Below are 20109 nucleotides of genomic sequence, written 5' to 3' on the forward strand. Positions count from 1 at the left end.
TCCTTCAGAAATATTTTGGCCAAAGAAGTTTCTTTAATAAACTATTAATCCTTTTTTCATACATTTCATGTATTTTATTATGCTATTTATAGTCTGTCACGGTGGGATTTTATTTTTTATTTTTATTTTTTTTCCAGAGGGAATTAATGGGGAAAAAATAATTGTTACAATGTGGAGAAAAAAAAAAATTCCCTGACCCCTTAGCAGGCAATCAAGGTGAGCTGATGGAAAATGGATAGATACAAAGATTGCAAAAAGATGACTAGCACATTTGAGACACAAAATGCAATACAGTAGCCCAGGACTTTTAAGAAGTACCTGGGAAACATATACAACAACATACGTCTCCATATGATTTGTACAAATGAAGCCCCTATTCCAAATCTCTCAGTCTTCCCCTTAGCAGCAGTATCACATATGACTCAGATCTGTTTTTTAGGTTCATTCCACTTAAAGCCCATAAAGGTTAGTAAAGGTGACTTTCAGTTACATTTAAACTTATGCATGTAAAATAATCATGTATTTCACATTCTGATAAAATACCCACACCATGCTTTATCTGTCGTACACACATGCACAACCCTCTTATCTGCATAGTACTCTCACCTGCACACACCTCCGTGCCCATTTCAACAACAGGTTTTGAGGGGTATACAGTTTTATTGGTGACTTTAAGATTAATTTTCAAGCTCCTATGTTTGAATAAAAACAGTGTACTTTAATATACTAGTATACTTTAAAAGGAAAAAGTGAGAGTCACCTTTTGAACCATCACATTTTTTGAGTTACTACTAGCTCATAATAGATACATACGGAAATGGCAAAGTATTCCAATTCTATTGCAAAAAAACACTGTTTTGGGGTGTGAAAGACCCCAAAGAGCTCTGTTTAAGGGTGTTTTAAATTTGCTGCAGAGGCAGGGGCACTGGGTCTAGGTTCAGTGTGTTCTGTGAAGTCCAGCTCAATATTGCTAAAGGCATAATTTTGTGTTCCAAAGTCTCTCTCGTCATTTTTCTTATCCAGGTGCAGCTTGCTTCCACGTTTCATTAGCTGGAAAAAATCAATAAACAGACAGGGGGGAGATTATGAAGTGGATTATCACTGCAATGTCTTTAATGTGGGGAAGGATCATATGGGAACACTAAACATTTTTTAAAATATATTTCAGCATTTTCTCTTATTCCTGAGCTCTTGTTCTGAAATAACTTGTCCAGTCTTTCTCAGCCTGTTCTATTCCACCCAGTCCATATTGTCATCCTGTTTCTTATTTGCCCTTTGTTTCTTAATGCCCACTCATTCTGGAATGTTGCCTGTGCCAATTCTTTTACCTTCTCTTTAAAGAGGTTGTAAATATGATAGCAAGTTAGGTCTTCCCTCATCAACATCAATCCAGGGTCCAAATCCATCTTTTTTCCACCTGAAAAAAAGATTGTTATTATGATCCTACATCAGGGTTTAATTAATATTTTGGATTAAATGAAGCCAAGTAGTGCAAAGAGAGGCACATATCTGACCTATGGTGTTATTTACAGTGTCTAAGAGTGCTATGTGAAAAAGAGGAGGAGGAGGAGATTTGGGTGAATGAAGAGGAGGGGTAGGGATATAGTGCTTGTGTGAATGAAGAAAAGGAGGAAAATCATTACCTGTGAGTTGACTAACCATCAGTCCCACTGCCAGCACAGTCAGGGTCCCAATGGGGCTGAAGTACAGGTAGGACAGAGAGTACCAGCGATCAGCTAGGAACGGTCTGCCAAAGAACCACAACCACAAGTGCTCATTATCCGGGTTTTGTCAAAGGTTCATCACTTCTTACCCAGGTATCCATTGACATTTTTGGTCCTGTTAAGATAAATACTGGTCAAAGTTTCCAACAAATCATTTGTAACATTCACTGCTCAGTGCCGCTGGATATTGTTGGGAGTCCAAACTTGGTGGTAGGGGACACTAAGGGTGGACACCTTTGGCAACTCACCTGTACACTGTGTTGTTAATGATGTCGTCTTGTAAAATCGTGGTGATAGGAGGCAGTGGTGTTAGTCCCATGGTCAGGTTCATGCCATCTCCAGTCAGATTGAAGTTACAGCCAGCTGTGGTTAGGTTCAGAGGCCGGCTGCTCTCTGGCTGAGGGGGGTACACCTGCGCCCCAATCCCTACCCACAGAGACAGGACCAGCCCACTGAGCAGACCAGCCAAACCACCCTGAAACAGACACAGGAGGAAAAAAAAGATACTTCTGAACATGGCAACAAAAAAGGCCTTTGCTGGTGTGTCAGTGGCCATCATACTCACTGTAGAATTGGTGGAAGGGAAGAGTATGCCTAAAGTGAAGAGACCCAGAAGTGGCCCTCCAATGACACCAAAGATACTGACAGCTGCCTGCAGTGGGAGACAGAGACACATAATTAAGAATCAACTAAGTTGACTCCTGACATTCCCATAACAGATTTACTGGTGCGTATTCCTTAGGAGTGGACCTTGTAGCATGACAAGGGCATATGAAATGAGAGAGTAGTGATTGTGCGTCTGTTCTTGCCTGTATAAGCCCCCCCATCATAGATGCCACACCTGCCATCCCAATGCACAAAGCCCCATACACCAGGCCTGAAACAAGACAACACAGTTACTGAAATTGGCAAGAAACAAGAGAGAGGACAGTTATGCCCTTTGTCCACAGTCTCATCAGGATCACTGAACTCTCTGGCCAACAGTATTTTATTCAAACAGAGTGGGAATCAATTATTTCAGGTACCAGAAATAATACAGGTCAAAGTACACTGCCTGGCCAAAAAAAAAGTCGCCGTTCGGATTTTTTTGGACAGTGCCCACTGTACAAGCCTCTGGAGGCAGTTATGATCTGGGGTTGCTTCAACTGGTCAGGTCTAGGCTCAGCAACGTTATGCGGCAATAAAATGAAGTCAGCTGAGTACCTGAATGTACTGAATGACCAGGTTATCCCATCAATGGATTTTTTTCTTCCCTGACGGCACGGGCATATTCCAGGACGACAATGCCAAGATTCATCAAATTGTGAAAGAGTGGGTCTGGGAGCATGAGGAATCATTTTCACACATGAATTGGCCACCACAGAGTCCTGACCTTAACCCCATTGAAAGTCTTTGGGACGCGCTGGAGAAGACTTTACGGAGTGGTTCGGCTCTCCTGTCGTCAATACAAAATAATGCAATTCTGGACGGAAATAAATGTTGTGACGTTGCATAAGGTTGTCAAAACAATGCCACGACGAATGCACGCTGTAATCAAAGCTAAAGGCGGTCCAACGAAATATTTGAGTGTGCCACTTTTTTTTGGCCAGGCAATGTATATAAGTGTAGATAGCAAACTGGCTAACTAACAAAATATGGGGACTAGTAGATATGTCTAGATACTCCATTAGATACTCCAGAAGATACTCAATTCTAGGTTGCTTGCCAGAGACATTAAGTGTGAAACTAACGCTTGAGAACCTGAAGGTATATCTGGTATATTTCCTCATTTGAACATTTGCATGATGTGTTGGACTGTGATGAGCTGTGATGGACACTAATCCTTACTCAGACCCTTGGATATCCAGGACAGCTTCTTCTCAGACATACTGAAATATGGTTTGACTAGGTCTTCCACTGTTACAGCAGCCAGTCCATTTATACTGGAGGAGACTGTGCTGTAGAGAGAATTGCTCAAATTTACAAACACAAACGTACAGTAAAAATACCCTCCCACAAATAAAGGTCACGCATACATGAAATACCAATGTACTCTCACACAGAGCCTCTGTAGTTTCAACAGTGGCTTTTAGCAGTCTCTTTTAGGCTGCGTGTTCAGGCCTGGTAATTATGTATAACACAAAGAAGACTTATCACCTCAGGGTTCCACTGTATGCCGCAGCCACAAAAAGTCCTGGGAGTCCTGGGTAGGCCCTCAGGATATCCAGTATCAGGTAGGGCATTAGCTAAGCAGGTGGAACACATTCAACATTTAGTGACATCACTGGTTCATCTGTTTCAGGACTCACTTTTTTGCAAGTGTTTGTTAGATTAATAAGTAATGCAGTGATACAGTAAGGGAAGGCAGTGTTTGCTGCTTGGTGCAGTTGTTATTGTCACTGTGGTATAGTATACACTCTGGTGTTTTGCCCTCATGATATATAACTGTGCAAAAATAATGCTTTCTGTGTTTCAGTGTCAATTTTCGGCCAGTGTCAGAGGAGGGGCAGGTGACAGAGGAAGCAGGGCCGGTTTCAGCAGAGAAGGCTCAAATGGCGGGTAAGCTTGTGTGGGACAGCTTGAATTCCTGCAAACACTCAGACGAGGGTATGCAACTGAGTTTTCTCTCTCTCTCTCACTCTGGCCTCAGCATTTGTAACAGGCACAACTGTGACCTGTGTTTGGGGTGTGGTCTAGTACCTGATCTGGAGCAGATACCATGCCTGCCGTCCAGGGGTCACAGTGCTGGTAGATAGAGTACAGGCACAACCCGCAGAAGACTGAACACAGGAGTATGACCCACAGTCCCACCATGTTCACATAGAGAGACCTGCATACACATAATGAAACTTTTAAACAGAGACCTTTTCTGTTTGTATAACAAGAAGAGTGCCCAAGCAATGGTCGTGTTTTATTTTCAATCCATGATAGATATAGGGGTAGGGCAGGGGGGCTCCAGTGTTACTGACAGGGGAGCTGATGTGGGGACACAGCTTGCAAGCTGTGGATAATTCTTTCTTGACTTTGTGGATACAGGCTTATGCTGGATGACGAATGGGCAATGGGCTTGGTTCCAAGGTATTCTGAGTAAATGTGGATTACCTACAGCCATTTTTCACATAGTGACCACTGATGATAATGATAATCAAAAGCCATTTCTATGTAGTGTTAGCTGAAGATAAAATCTCTGATAGTTACAAGCTCTCAAATGGTGAACCAAAATCTAAATTACCAGCCATTCTCAGAACCAAGAGGCCTCTGAGTTTCCCAATGCATTATCAAGGGCCTAACCAAAGGCATACGAGACACAGTTGAGCAGTTAATATAGCACTCTGAAATTGGGAATTATAACCAAAAAATCCCAATCAGGTAAGGGAAAGGACCTCCACATTACTAATTTGACTTTACTTGTTGGTTCCTGTACCTACAATGCCATTGCCACATTTAGAAAAACATTAATTAATTGCTAGCAAATGGAGCACTTGCTTTGCTATCGCCAGCATATGCAACCCCCCAAAATGCCTCTTGTCCAGCAATTTTGCGATCTCTCAGCTTTTGCCATTTTGCCCCTCAGTTCCTGCTCTGGTATGGTAACTCACATTTTAGCATGCGTAAGGGACTTGCATGATATATATCTCTGAACCTGGACTTGGTTGACTCCATAGATCCCAATCCAGACAAAAGCTCCCCCAAAAGTTATGGTCCAGAAGGTGTGTCTCCTCAAGGGACTTGGATCAAAGCTGAAACAGGAGTGACAGTGGGAAATAAGCAGAAAGAGAGAGAGAGAGAGACCACATGACCTAAATTGGAGTGGATCCACAGAGGCATTCCAGAGGCACAAGTGTGAGGTGTGCACTCACTCCCAAAAGTTGAGCCTTCCTCCACGAGCAGAGTCATTGATGATGACAGAGAAACCACCCTGCAGGACTACAGAGCGGATGATGACTGCAAGAAATCCAGCCACCATGATGCCCACCTGGAAAACATCTGTCCAGACCACAGCCTTAAGACCTCCCTGTCAAAACAATAAATATATTGTCAGTGGCTCAATGTGGTTTTATTTTCATTACAAAGACGTGTCAGTACCCTTGGAGCTGTCATTAATTGTGTCAGGAGCACCTACCATGGTGCAATAGAAGATGCAGACCACTCCTGTTGAGATCACAGCCCCCCACAGGTGAAAGCCAGTGACTGAAGGGGATAGAGATGTCATATGACTGGTCTCTGTTATAGCAATCAGCATTCTTGTGCTTCAAATACACTCCACAGCAAAGAGCTGTGACATCACCCAACAATAAGCTCCCTTGATCCTCTCCACTCCACTCTAGGAATTGGAGTTCACTGAACAGTTAAGTAAAGTATGCACACAAGACAACAGGTACACCATTCAGAGATAACACACATTCAGACCACATCAGATACTGCAGATACTAGTGAATAATGAATGTACTATACCTTGGTTTAATGCTAGAGCTGGAGCATAGATGGCCACTCCAGTATAGAGAACCTATAGTCATAGGAAATATGATCAGACTAACAATAATCTCAGGCCAGTCTAGTGAGACTAATGGTATTTAACCATAACCAGAAATTTGAGACCAGTTTTACTCTTTACAGAAGTGTGAGACTAGTGTAGGAAGTATGAAGTATAGTATAGGAAGTAATTAATTTTTTCATGTCTAAATGGACAGGTTAATGGTGCACAAACACTTTAAATGAAAGGGACTTACTGTCTGTATGATAAACATCACAGTCCCACACAGACGGGTTGCCCTGTTAAATCTCAGCTCCAAATACTGCCAGGGAATCAGTCAAACGGAAAAGGTAGAGGAATATTTTAGAAAGCAGAGGCTAAAAAGCAATGCACCTGCAGGATACCTGAGGGCTTGATTTGAGAAAAACTGTATCTATGTGTGGAGCTGTAAAGACCCTTTCATTTTTTTACTCAAATACTACAGTCCGAAATGGATGTTTTATCTTTCTGAATATTATTACCATCATATCATCCTTTCATAGCCTGGTAATAAGTAAAACAATAACACACGTCTAAGATATGCAAAGTGAAAACACTGCAGTGCTGTGACAGCTATTGATCCTGTCCTGTACTGGTCACAATTGCATTGTATAAATTCCAATGTTCCAAATTATCTAGGTAAAAGTGTATTAAAGACTACTGAGATCTTGATAAAACCTTGCTCATAAGAAACTTGTTGGTATTGAAGGACAAAACTGCAGTGAAACATTGGCTGGACATTGCAAGGACATTGCTCACCTCATAGGTACTGGTGATTCCCAGCCTGTAGAAGACTGGCAGGAAGATCTCGGCGCTTACCACCACCACAAGGATATAGGAGATGCCGTATAAGCCATAGATAGCCCCATACCTGTATACCTCGGAGGGTGTGGCTAGGACGGTGATGGCAGACATGAAGCCAGCAGTCAGGGACATGGCTACCGGCACGGCCGACATGCTCCGGCCACCCGTCAGGAAGTCCCTGGAACTACGCTGACCCTCACCCGCCAAGGCGTAGTACAACCCGATGGCAGCGGAGACCAGCAGCATCAGCGCAAACACCACATAGTCCCACACCACAAAGGAGCTCACGGCTGGCGAGGCTGCCATCTGCCTGTCCGCACAAACTCTCAGAGGGCTGTGCGCTGGGCTGGAACTGCGGCGGTAGAATTACGGGGGCCTGCCTTTGTGCTCCCAAGGGACAGAGGCATTCCTGGCCGGCAGCACACCTCTCCGCTCACTGAAGAGTAGGGATTGTTCTCTTTGCTGGAGGATAAGTACCCTGTCACTGCTCTATTACCCCACACCCCCCCCTCCTCCCTTCCCGTAAATGTAGGGAGTGGTAGGGGGTGGAAACTACAGTAGTCTTTTCATTGTTCAGTCAGTCATCACAGTTTGTTTGGAGACCTGCGTTTATAGTTCAAACTAACACAGAGGCATACAGACCTGATTTCAGAGTGGATGACACATCTAAGAAATAGGTTTTTGAAATTTTAATCAACAAAACAAATGGTATAAGACATCATATCAGTATTCCAATGGACGTAGATTACATGCTCAGCCTATCCACACAGTTAATGTAGAAAGACTGGTGACTTATGACGGCAGTTGAGAAATAAATAACCACATTGTATTAGATAGACCCATGCTTCCTGACAGCTGTATGTTTAAGATTATTCACTTAATCAGTTGATATTGCAGTCATAATACAAAACAGACAACATACTAGAACTGATTTAATGTCTGATCACAGCCTCAGCACTCAGGAATGAGGTTAGAAGAGTACTCACCTGACTGATGACCTTCTACAAACAAGGCTGCAAATAAATACGAGGATGACTGTTGGCCACAATGACTGTTTTTGAGATTACCACACAAATACAGCTCACTCCTGGTCAGGGTCACATCATCATTATCGTCACAGCCTTGTGGTGACAGGTATCTCTGGGCTAAGATACTACCTGTAAATGGCACACCTGTTGAAGTGGCCAATTAGTCAGGCTGCCTTACCTAATTTTGTTTTACTTTTTCTTGTACTTGCTTGTCAGATCTTCATATTCAGAGTGATTTCACAAGGCAGCCGTGAAGTCCATGCCACAACAAGGACAAAGGCAGACATGATCTGGTATCAATAAAAAATAAATGTATCAAGCTCAAAAACAGAATAGAGATATACACATGAAATTACTGTACATTTTATTTTAGTATGCAGCAGCATCAAAATTATAATGCTATCGACGTTACCATGTGGCAAAAGTTACATCCCACCAGTGCAAGAACCACAGTTATATACCACCTGGCTGGTGAAATGTAATAGATGGTAGTGATGTGGTATAGGACTCACACTCTAATTGTTGGGCTGGTTTAGACCTTCCAGTACAAATTGTGAGGTCCACCAAGCTGCAACGGGCCTAGTGTCTCTGAGGGAAAGAAAATAGGCCTGGTGATATTGGAGGGAACTGCAATGCTTCGATCTAAGGTTCTGGATGGTACACAGGTACATGCATAATCATGTTTACAGTACATATTAAGATATTATATATTATATATATCATCCGGCTAGCAAAAGAGGAAGGATGCAGGTGGACCAAGGTCGACCTTAGCCATAAGATTAACAACCGGCAGCAGGGAAGCGCTTCATACTAAAATAGGTGCGATTAGAACAAACACGTAATACACACATAATTTCTGCCCTGCTAATTAAGCTGTATACAAGCATATCTGTGGAACTAACGGAAGCTTCTGCCTTTTCCGGAAAATGTGTTGTCAGAATATGTGATTTATGATAGAAGGGGGAGGGAGATTCAAGTGGGAGACGAGCACTATCATTTTTAAAAAATAAGGAAGGAAGGGGCTGATAAATAATGGTGTCCGAGAATTGGGAAATAATGGTGTCTGAAAAATGAGAAACAATGATGTGTGGGAAAAGAGTAAAGTAAAATGATGTAAGCATGAGGGACAGTCCAAGCTTGAGCTCCACAACAGGAGGAGCTAAGACAGGATAAAAGGGAGTGTTCGGCCTCAGGGGAGTATGTCTTGTATGTCCCCTATTTCTTGTGTGTCTTGTGTGTCCTGTCTGTGTGTGTGTGTGTGCGTCTTACGTGTTTTCTGTGAAGTGTCTTGTGGAATGCTTTGAGACAGTTTGTATTGATATGTGCAGATCAGCCCGGGTTCTTGCATGTTATCTTGGAATTACCTGCAATAAATCCAGTTGCATCAGACTCTGTGAAGTGTATATTTTGAAGAAGTATTCAACAGTGTGAGGAGAACACCCAGCTCTTCTGGCCCAGGCTGGGTCCTGTTTTTCCCCACATTGAATTGGCGAGCCAGCCAGGAGAGGCTCAAGGAAGCTGAATGCCTGGACGGAACTGCTGACTCTTGGGTTCAACGGTGGCCACCAAACAAAGAGGTAAGCTGCTATTTAGAGCAGTGCGCATCCGCCCAGGCCTAAGCAAATGCGAGGCCTCTCCTCCAAAGAATCTAAAAACTACAGTAAAAAGCTATGATAAGAGAAAAGAGTCTGACGTGATTGTATGTCTGAGTTAAATGTTATGTGTTTGTGATAAATGTTATATGTTTGTGATAAATGTTATGTGTTTGTGATGAATGGAACGGGTTTGTGATAAAGCGCTGCGTGTTTGAAATAACTGTTATGTGCATGAATGAAAAGAGTGAAGCGTAAGTGTGAGATATGCCGGAGTGTGTGTTAAAGATCCTGATAGTGTGTTGGCTCATTGTCTGTGCTGTGTTTGTGGGAGGTTTGACGCATCTGGCGTTAAGGCAGTGGGATGTTCGGCTGTCTGTGGCGCAGTCTGCCGTGTTGTGCGATATAGCCGCTGGACCGACTAAACGGTGGGTTGTGTGACTGTCTGAAGCCTATTCAGCTCCAGTCGTCGCCCATTTGCCGGCCCAGTGTGTTTTCGCCCAATCGGCGGCTGTTGCATTAACTGCAGCCGGGGCCCCTGCTGGTCCGGTGTGTTTTCGCCCAGCCGGTGGCTTGTCTGCGCGCCTGGTGTTCGTGCACTCGGCTGTCTGTTCGGGGCTGCGTTGGGCCTGCGGGTGCTCATGTGTCTGGTCTGGTCCGCTGGCCTGGGGCGTGTCGCGGCTTAGCTGGGGGCCCGACGGGTCATAAATTTAAAAGAAGGTTGCTGAGAAGCAGCAACGGTTACTAACAAGTATTAACAAATTGCTGAGAAGCAGCAATTAAAAGGGGTTGCTGAGAAGCAGCAACTGTTACTAACAGGTATTAGAGTAGAAAATTGCTGAGAAGCAGCAATGGTTACTAACAAGTATTAACAAATTGCTGAGAAGCAGTAATTAAAAGGGGTTGCTGAGAAGCAGCAACTGTTACTAACAGGTATTAGAGTAGAAAATTGCTGAGAAGCAGCAATGGTTACTAACAAGTATTAACAAATTGCTGAGAAGCAGCAATTAAAAGGGGTTGCTGAGAAGCAGCAACTGTTACTAACAGGTATTAGAGTAGAAGGTTGCTGAGAAGCAGCAATGGTTACTAACAAGTATTAACAAATTGCTGAGAAGCAGCAATTAAAAGGGGTTGCTGAGAAGCAGCAACTGTTACTAACAGGTATTAGAGTAGAAAATTGCTGAGAAGCAGCAATTAAAAGAAGGTTGCTGAGAAGCAGCAATTAAAAGGGGTTGCTGAGAAGCAGCAACTGTTACTAACAGGTATTAGAGTAGAAGGTTGCTGAGAAACAGCAACGGTTACCCACCTGGATGGCCAGCCACCATCTGAAGCTCAACCTCAACAAAACTGAGCTGCTCTTCTTCCCGTGCAAGACCTCCTTACTTCGTGAGCTCTCAATCACGGTTGATGGCACTACAGTGACTGCCTCTCACTCTGCCAAGAGCTTGGGGGTGGTCCTGGATGACCAACTGGACCTCAAGGAGCACATCAAGGCAACATCACGGTCCTGCAGATTCCTTCTGTACAACATCAGAAGGTTTCGACCATACCTGACGACGCACTCCACCCAGCTGCTCGTCCAGGCTACGGTGACCTCTCGCCTTGATTACTGCAACTCTCTCCTTGCAAGCCTGCCAGCTTGTGCCATACAGCCACTACAGATGATTCAGAATGCCGCTGCCCGACTCATCTACAACCTCCCCAAATTCTCCCACGTCACTCCTCTTCTGCGATCACTTCACTGGCTACCGGTCGCCGCCAGGATCCGGTTCAAAGCCCTGACCCTTGCCTACACTGCTACCAACAGGACAGCCCCCATCTACTTGCAGGACATGACTCAATTCTATGTGCCTTCTCGACCACTCCGCTCTGCGGCAGCAGGGCGCCTTGTAACCCCTCCCACCCGCCCAAAGGGATTACAGAGCTTCTCCACCCTAGCTCCCCAGTGGTGGAACGAACTCCCCGTCCCTCTCCGAACCTCCCCCTTACTACCCATCTTCCGCCGTGGTCTGAAGACTCATTTCTTCAGACTATACCTAGACTAACCACCACCACGCTGTATATTTCACTCTTTTATAAAAAAAAAATAATAAAAAAAAACCCTTTTCCTGTTACATGTTGCCCCATCCCAACACCTCTTGGTAATTTGTATTTATCCTAATATTGTAGCTTATTCTTCTGCCTAGTTGGCGTTGCAGATGTTAGGCCAGAATAGTGTTCACTGTTCTCGGCTAGAAATAGCTGTACAAAATAAGTATTGTACCTTACTGAACCCGTGTTTAGCAGTTGTCTACAACCATGAAATGCACTTTTTTGTACGTCGCTTTGGATAAAAGCGTCTGCCAAATGAATGTAATGTAAATGTAATGTACTTACAAGTATTAACAAATTGCTGAGAAGCAGCAATTAAAAGGGGTTGCTGAGAAGCAGCAACTGTTACTAACAGGTATTAGAGTAGAAAATAGCTGAGAAGTGGCAATAAGTAGAGTAGAGAATTGCTGGGAAGCGGCAACAAGTACTAACAATTTGCTGGGAAGCGGCAATTAAAGTAGGTCACTGAAAAGCCTACGGGATGGTGACCCTGGCCAGAAATGTGTGAATGCTCCGGCGCTGGTGTGAATGAGAAGTGAGTTTTGTGAGTCTTAAGTGCTTTGTCAGTCTTACATGTTGTCTTGTGTATTGTCTTGTGCGCAAAGGTGACCTAACAATTTAATTTGCACAGGGTGTTAATATGAACAGGGGCCCCACTAGTTCAACAGCACTGTAAAAAAGGAATGTGTAATAATGGTATTGGTGTGAAGGTTTGAAGTTCAGGAACACAACGGCTGTTCCTTACAAGGGGAAGTAGGCCATATTACTGAAGGTTTCACGTATATGAGTATATGTGCTAGAATATAAATAATATTATTTAACCACGCTAGCATAACAAAACAAATGCACAATCCTTTGTGGAGATTGGGGTGCGGCCTTGAGATCGGCCTGTGCCTGCTGGGCCGTGTCACCCTCGCCATTGTTCTGCTTTTGTAATCACTTATAACGCATGTGTGTGTGTATATGTGTGTATATATATATATATATGTGTGTGTGTATGTGTATGTACGTATATATGTACATATTCATGTTTTAAGAAGGTAGCGGGGAAATGTATGATATTTTTGTGATTGCATGCGTGCTTTGTTATTTAGACTACAAAATTCATGAAGCGTACGATCACACCCGTCATAGTCATGGTCTGACAGTGTGTAAGAGGCGCAATATATATATATATATATATAGTAATCCTGAAAAATTTAAATTAAGTGCTGTGGCCACAAAGGATCAGAATTGATCCTATCTAAGATTACTAGCTGAAGTGTTGATCATGCTGATTCACTCATTATCCAAAAGAGCAAACAGAGCAATTTTCGAAAAACATTTTGTGTTTAAATTTTAGTGACGATTCTGACTGCAGCAACGAGGGGATTTTAACTGAAAAGTGGGTATATGAGACGCGTAGATTGAACAGACTGTGTGTTTACTGTAGACAAAAAGCAGTGGAACGCAATACGCAGTGCAAACTTACACAGGATTGTGTTAGTGGACACAGCATACGCGGCATTGTGAAGAAAATCAACTCAAAAGGTTGTTGTAATTTGCCTCAATAACTGTCATATGGGGACATAGAAACACAAGGGATTAGGACACATTTTTGGCTAGACCTATTTAGACTCAGAGGGAGTTGAGCACCGACAGGACACACTGCTGATTAATTTAAAGTTTTGGCAGCTTACTAAGTGGGTTAATTTGAGGCAGGTTCAGACAGGTTTTCCAGACGTGCAGTGGTTATCGCTATTGTGACAACTGTGGACGGCAGGAACGTTGGGATTAGAGAGTGTAGCGACCCTACCGCTTGCATCACACTTGGGGATACCAAAGGGATTTGCTACTGCAGGATGGGAAGACTGTTGTTGAATCTGCGACTGTTATGGTTAGCCCAAGAAGGGTTAAGTGGGAGACAGGTGAGTGGGCAGACATTAAAAGGGTGAAAGGGTCTGATAATTCAGAAACACTGACCTTTGAGCAAGAAAATATAAAGCTGGGGTCACAGTTGGATAGATTAAAAGCAGAATTAGAATAGCAGGAAAATAATACTAAAAAGGGAGGCAGGATATATGTGTTGTTTGTCAAAGTGTCACGGTACGGGTAGGGGGGACCCAAACGCAGATGGAAAAAAAACACACTCAAAAAGGGAAAATTAACAAAGATTTTACTTACATGACAGGGGACAAAAAAACAGGAAACCAAAAGGCCACGCAGGGCACTACCAAAAACACAAAACAGAAAACTCAAAATTCAAAACACACACAGAGCAGAACACAGGTAGGACAGAAACCAGGCAGGAACTAACAGGCAGAACACACAGGCGGAAACTCAGTCACACACACAAGCAGGTCAAAGCACAGGCAGGCAGATACATGAAGGTCAAACAAACACAAGTCGGAAACAAACACAAGGAACCAGCACCCGAGTCAAGGGCACAAAGAACTTAAATAGACAGGGGATAACAAGACACAGGTGAACCAAAAAACAATCAAACCAGAAGGAGGGGATAACAAGACACAGGTGGGAACAATGATGGAATAACGAGACAAACAATAATACAATTAACAGGGGGAAGCAGGACACAAAACAGAAGTGCCGCCATCTGGCGGCCCAACAAGGGAAACACAGACAGGAAAACACAGAACCATGACACAAAGTGTGTCGTTTTTAGTCTTGTGGGCCCAGAATAAATATTGCTTTATATTTTAGAGACATAAATATTTTAATTGTGTGATAAGTATTGTTTTATATTATAGAACTATAATCATAATAACTGAAATAAGTTGAAAGAAGTGAAGGAGTTCATAGCTAATAGTGTCAGTGAATGCTTAAATGAAAAGGACAGGGCCTTCCCCGTGAGAAGAGTGACTGAAAAGCAGAAGCCGCGGGTATTCAAAGCTTGTGGTTTGATCATTAGGAGTGGAATGTCAGGCGACTATTGGGTCGAGCAAAATAATTCTATGAGGAAGCAAAGCTGAGTGACACCAGGAGAGATGCGTGGCAACGTGATGCAGAAAGGCTACAACAGAGTGTAAATGAGGAAGTTAAAAATGGAGATGAGATGTGGGTGCGAGCAACATGTTTGAAGATGTAAATGGCAAGTTTAGAGAAAATAATACATGACCAGCAGCGAGAGTTGGATAAAAGGCAACGTGTAGTGTTAGGTGTAAGAAAACACCTAGAGTTAGTCATAGAGAAAAAGGCTGACGGGGTAGAAGTAGCAGTCGCGTATGTATCCTTGGCTGATTTACAATCTTGTCAATATCGCGGTAGAGAACCACAACACACAGAGTTTCCCCCGCAAACGCAACAACACAGTTGAAAATACAAAATGATCAGTGTATTATGTGTAAAGGATTTGGCCGTTGCGCCAGACAGTGCCCAATTCGATTCATATAGCCTGCTGGAACAGTTGAAACCAGACATCTATGAGAACCAAAAATAAGAATATTTTAGCCAGTAAATAGCGAGTAATTTTTATTACTAAAGGGAGGCGTTTTGATATTGCAAAGCATTTGTGGGGCGCACACAGAGATAGAAAATAAACACCTTAGATACAATAGAAAAGCTAAATACAAATTACAGGGACAGTTAAGAAAGAGTAATAACAGTTGAAATTAGATGAACAACATTAAATAGTTCTTTTTACAGTGGTGTAAGCAGTGGTTCCCGAATAAAAATACGGCGCCATTTAAATAAAGAAAATATGTCTACAATAATTGAGATTATAAAATAGATTATGTTTATGAACTGCTGTCAAAAATTAATCAGCATCTTAATATATTTGCATTTTATGGAAACAAAATAACTTATGTACATTGTGGGAAGAGTGTCAGTGTCTTAGAGAACAGCATTGTGTACATATGAGTGGTGTGGACTGTATGGGTGTGTCTGATGCTAGAAGTGTTCGAACACACGCGCCTGCGTCTGTAAACTGTTTTAGCCTGATTGAAACTGAATCTCAAATTATACATGTGCAATTACCTCTGTATATGTGAGAGTAGTGTAGGGTGACTGTGCAGTGATCAATCAATCTGTGTAATCCTCACAAAGCACAAATTGCACAGAGGAAGTTGTATATTTGGGATATTTAATTTCACAGGGGAATAAAAAACTGGCTGCTGACCTCACTGAGGCAATAAGCATGTGCAATCGCCCAAACACCATTTGGGGGTACATAAAATTATGAGATTATTTAACTTTTGTTGGTTGCATATTTCAAATTACTTTAAAATTGTATAACCACTGAATGATTTATTGCAAGGGGCAGGAGGGCCCCATGATGCAATTGAGTGGATGTCGAACTGTGAGGTGGCATTCGCCACTTTGAAACAGAAACTGTGTGGCCGTTCACTTTGTTCACTCATGGTTTTGGGGGCCATATGCCTGTGGTGCTCACACAGAAGCACGGGGACCGGCAGCGGCTGGTTGCCTATTTTTCATCCAGGCTGGATGCTTACAGGTAGTAGAGGGGCTACGGATGCTGTAAGGCAAGCGCTGATAGGAACACTAGATGTGGAAATTGTCGTACCTCACGCTATCCTTGATATTTTGTCAGAAAAAAAAAAAAAAATCTTCTGTAGTCCACGTGGTCAGGTGAAATGACTAAATTAAGTACAAACATCCGTAAAAATTGAGCGCACTTTGGAGGAGTTCTGTCATAAATAGAGAATTTCATTATTTAAAAATGTGTGGAACCCAATAAGAACCAGGATACGAAATGATTGCAATGTCTGATAAATTTTCCTCTGTTAAACATGCATCTAAAACAAATAGTGATTTTCTCAAGCAAAATGACTTTTATCCTATGTTAGATGTATCAAAATAGAACGCAGCAGATATTCATTTGGCATTATACCAGATTATGTGTAGGAACACTGAATCACAGCTTCCAGGATAGCTCTGGAAGCATGATGAAAAAACAGGAGGGAAGTAGAGGAATGATGAGAATGAAACTAAAACTTCACATTAAAAAAAAAAGAAAGGAAGTCATGCTATGAAAGTAGTTTTGTTAAAAACAAAAGGATGAATTGAAGTGTGATAGAAAACAAACCTGCTTATTGTGTTTTACTATATGAAATGTATTTTTATGTGTTAATAACAAAACTATGTATGTAACTAATTGTGCAAAATAGAAAGATACTGGGAATGAGAAACCTTCGAGGAGGAAGATATGTGGATGAGCTAAGGGAGTCAGATATATAAAGTTCTGGGAGTCCCGCCAAGTTTCAGCTGCAACAATTTTTGGTACAAAAGGGAGATAAGAAGCTTGCTACAGGTGTCTGAGAAGGTCACGAATATGTAAACATGATTTGAGGGATACTTTGTAAATGGAGTAAAAACGACTGCACAGATCATGGAAAGAAAAGAAAAGGTGCTTCTATATAACAAAATGAATGCGCACAACTTTTCTCTGTTACAGCGTTCGACTAGAAATGAACAGAACATCTTTCCTCTGTTTTAACAGGAACTGGGTGTTGACTTGGAGCTAATACGAGCTGAGCCAGAACCCACTAATTTCCCTTTCTAATTTGTAGGTGTCCCTATGAAGTGGCAATGTGTGGTGAAGAACTGAATTGAAGATACTTTAACAAAATTATTGTATGAATCTAACCAAAATTATTAGGTTTCTCTGCAGATACGGGCCCAAGAAGACGGAGAAGCAGACGACCTCGAGCAACTATAAACAGATTACAAGGGTGCAGCAGCACAAGCCAAGGTCAGCTGGGGTGGCCTACATTAAGAATTAAACCAAAAAGCCCCTTTGAAATAAGTTACTGACTTTTTCAAATTACTTTTCCGGCTCTTTATTTTATACAGACTATGTTGAAGTAAAACACCTTTTTAGGGATGACACTGATGGTGACAGTGACGAGAGTAACAATTTGAGTGGACAAAACGGTCAATTGTGGATTGCTCACAAAGAAAGAGTAAACGGATTTGATGCGTTTGGATTATCAAAACACGGTGGTTACATTTAAGAGCAGATAAACTTATATTAAGAGCAAATAGTTTATTATTTCCAGTTTAAATGATGCCTGCAGGTTCAAATAAATCGGCTCAATTTCACCCGGTTCTGCTACTGACATGGGGGGATTGTCATACTTTCCTTTGTAGGAGGTCTTGGCTGACTAGCCTCGACTGTAGACCCCTTCATGGCATTAACGGAACCCAAGACAGAGGAGATTGAACGACAATAATCAAAGACGTACACGAAGCTACCGATTTAATCACTATCACCAGATAAAAATATAAATATATATATATATATATATATATAAATAAAAATATGCAGAGGATTTAAACATTTCTGATTGCTGGGTGTGAATTCATCAACCATGCAGCAGGTCTTAGCTCTGCATATGCTTGCTAGGAAAATGGTGGAATTCCAGATAGGTGTTTGAAATAGTTTGTACTATTTCTTTTAAACTACAGAAAAGATTTGACATTTCAGCCATAACAATAGTTCATAGTGTCTCAGTGACTGAAATACTGCCTCATTATTTCGTGTTATGTTCTGCCGTGTTTCTACTCATTGGACCAAGGTCAGGGTCAGTGTATCTGAGTGACTTCAGTGTTATTTGTAGCTGTTTTATAAAAAGACAAGGCTGAACCATTAGAAGTAGTGGATATTTATCAAACTCCTTCTTGGAATTGGGAGAATCTAAGGGGTGGTCATGGTGGGGCTGGTTTAACATGTCAACATGGAAAATGGCTCTGGTAAAATAAGGGTGATCATAGGCATAGTATTGTTGGTGTTGTTATTTGCCTGTTGTGTAATTCCACTAATTCAGTCCCTGGTCAAAAGGTTGGTAACTTCAGTCACTGGGCAATTTCCGGTGACAACTGGACATTACCAATGCAGATAAGTGGAGTATGGCTAATCAATAATGACCCCTCCGTCGTTGGGTGTGGTAAATTGACCCCAAGAAAAGGAAATTAACCATTACATGAGACGCACAACGGTGCAAGGGGGGTGGGGTGTTTTGCTGTAACTGTCATTCAAACAGGACCTAAGGAGTATCGCAATCAATATGGAAACCCTCTTTGCGAATGGGGTGTGAGAGGAGGTGCTGGCTGGGAATGCTGGAACGTCCATCCACAAGCCGCCCGCCTGGTGAATGATCCTGGGTTCTGGGAGGCTTACGCTAGATGCACCTGTGGAGAACCTTCTGTGTGTAGCAAAGACCGCCAGCGCTGCGAGGAAAAGAGCGACCAGAGTCACTGTGCATCGAATGTTTTAGTAACCTCCGCACAGTGATAACCCTCTGCGGTGCGTAAAGTACCTGGGCTGAAGAAACATACACCGACTGCACAACTCGCGTGACGATAAAGAGGATCGAGAGCAGCAAGAGTATCTGAGTGATGTGCTAGCAACCTCTCCTCAGCATACAAAGAGCCAGGCTACGACTCGCAAAGAGCCAAACTGGACGGAAGTAGATGACGGCGCCGAAAACGAAAATATGAGTGAAGCAAAAGTAGAGGCTACAATTAAGAAACCCACATAACCAAGTAGAATTGACTGATTGATTTAATAAATAACTAACCAGAATTATGATGTTAGAACTCCATCTAACCATCTCATGTAACTGTATAAACTTGTGCACCTGTAACCCGTGGCTGATCCAATTATTAATGTACTCAGGCTTAAGCACGCAGTATGTATGCATGAAATTGTATTAGTTTTCCGGAAAATGTGTTGTCAGAATATGTGATTTATGATAGAAGGGGGAGGGAGATTCAAGTGGGAGACGAGCACTATCATTTTTAAACAATAAGGATGGAAGGGGCTGATAAATAATCGTGTCCGAGAATTGAGAAATAATGGTGTCTGAAAAATGAGAAACAATGATGTGTGGAAAAAGAGTAAAGTAAAATGATGTAAGCATGAGGGACAGTCCAAGCTTGAGCTCCACAACAGGAGGAGCTAAGATAGGATAAAAGGGAGTATGTCTTGTATGTCTTGTATGTCTCGTGTGTCTTGTGTGTCCTGTCTGTGTGTGTGTGTGTGCCTTGTCTGTGTGTGTGTGTGTGTGTGCGTCTTACGTGTTTTCTGTGAAGTGTCTTGTGGAATGCTTTGAGACAGTTTGTATTGATATGTGCAGATCAGCCTGGGTTCTTGCATGTTATCTTGGAATTACCTGCAATAAATCCAGTTGCATCAGACTCTGTGAAGTGTATATTTTGAAGAAGTATTCAACAGTGTGAGGAGAACACCCAGCTCTTCTGGCCCAGGCTGGGTCCTGTTTTTCCCCACACTTGCTTCAAGGTCTTGACTGTGAACTAACTCAGGGCATGATAGCAGGTGCCTGGACATGGGGAGGGATAGAGGGGCATCCTGATGAGGTAATCTGTGGGGAATTGTTTTAGAAGATGGGTAGTTGCCA

The 20109-nt window shown here is 42.5% G+C and overlaps 1 protein-coding gene and 2 long non-coding RNA genes across 5 annotated transcripts; 2 read left to right on the forward strand and 1 right to left on the reverse strand.

The window, feature by feature from the left end:
- Nucleotides 1-96: 96 nt before the first annotated feature.
- On the reverse strand, nucleotides 97-8095 carry LOC135259171 (sodium-coupled monocarboxylate transporter 1-like). 2 transcript variants are annotated; one of them, XM_064343213.1, is made up of 16 exons: nucleotides 8007-8081; nucleotides 6976-7482; nucleotides 6434-6499; nucleotides 6159-6210; nucleotides 5827-5894; nucleotides 5564-5718; nucleotides 5303-5443; nucleotides 4404-4533; nucleotides 3861-3949; nucleotides 3552-3661; nucleotides 2534-2601; nucleotides 2290-2376; nucleotides 1973-2199; nucleotides 1644-1747; nucleotides 1329-1417; nucleotides 97-1050 (listed from the first exon to the last, which is right to left on the reverse strand). In XM_064343213.1, the coding sequence occupies exons 2-16, from the start codon at nucleotides 7324-7326 to the stop codon at nucleotides 889-891; spliced, it is 1899 nt and encodes a 632-aa protein (XP_064199283.1). In that variant the 5' UTR covers nucleotides 7327-7482; nucleotides 8007-8081; the 3' UTR covers nucleotides 97-888. The 2 variants fall into 2 exon arrangements, with proteins under 2 accessions (XP_064199283.1, XP_064199282.1); XM_064343212.1 differs by having other exon boundaries at nucleotides 6976-8095.
- A 676-nt stretch (nucleotides 8096-8771) lies between these two features.
- On the forward strand, nucleotides 8772-19888 carry LOC135259175 (uncharacterized). Its single transcript, XR_010331214.1, has 2 exons — nucleotides 8772-9625; nucleotides 17361-19888. It is a non-coding gene; the product is annotated as an uncharacterized LOC135259175 (long non-coding RNA).
- On the forward strand, nucleotides 9995-13810 carry LOC135259176 (uncharacterized). 2 transcript variants are annotated; one of them, XR_010331216.1, is made up of 3 exons: nucleotides 9995-10608; nucleotides 10695-10844; nucleotides 12127-13810. It is a non-coding gene; the product is annotated as an uncharacterized LOC135259176 (long non-coding RNA). The 2 variants fall into 2 exon arrangements; XR_010331215.1 differs by having other exon boundaries at nucleotides 9995-10494; nucleotides 10581-10844.
- Nucleotides 19889-20109: the final 221 nt, after the last annotated feature.

Source organism: Anguilla rostrata, chromosome 7 (genome assembly GCF_018555375.3).
Source record: "Anguilla rostrata isolate EN2019 chromosome 7, ASM1855537v3, whole genome shotgun sequence".
NCBI classification, from domain to species: domain Eukaryota; kingdom Metazoa; phylum Chordata; class Actinopteri; order Anguilliformes; family Anguillidae; genus Anguilla; species Anguilla rostrata.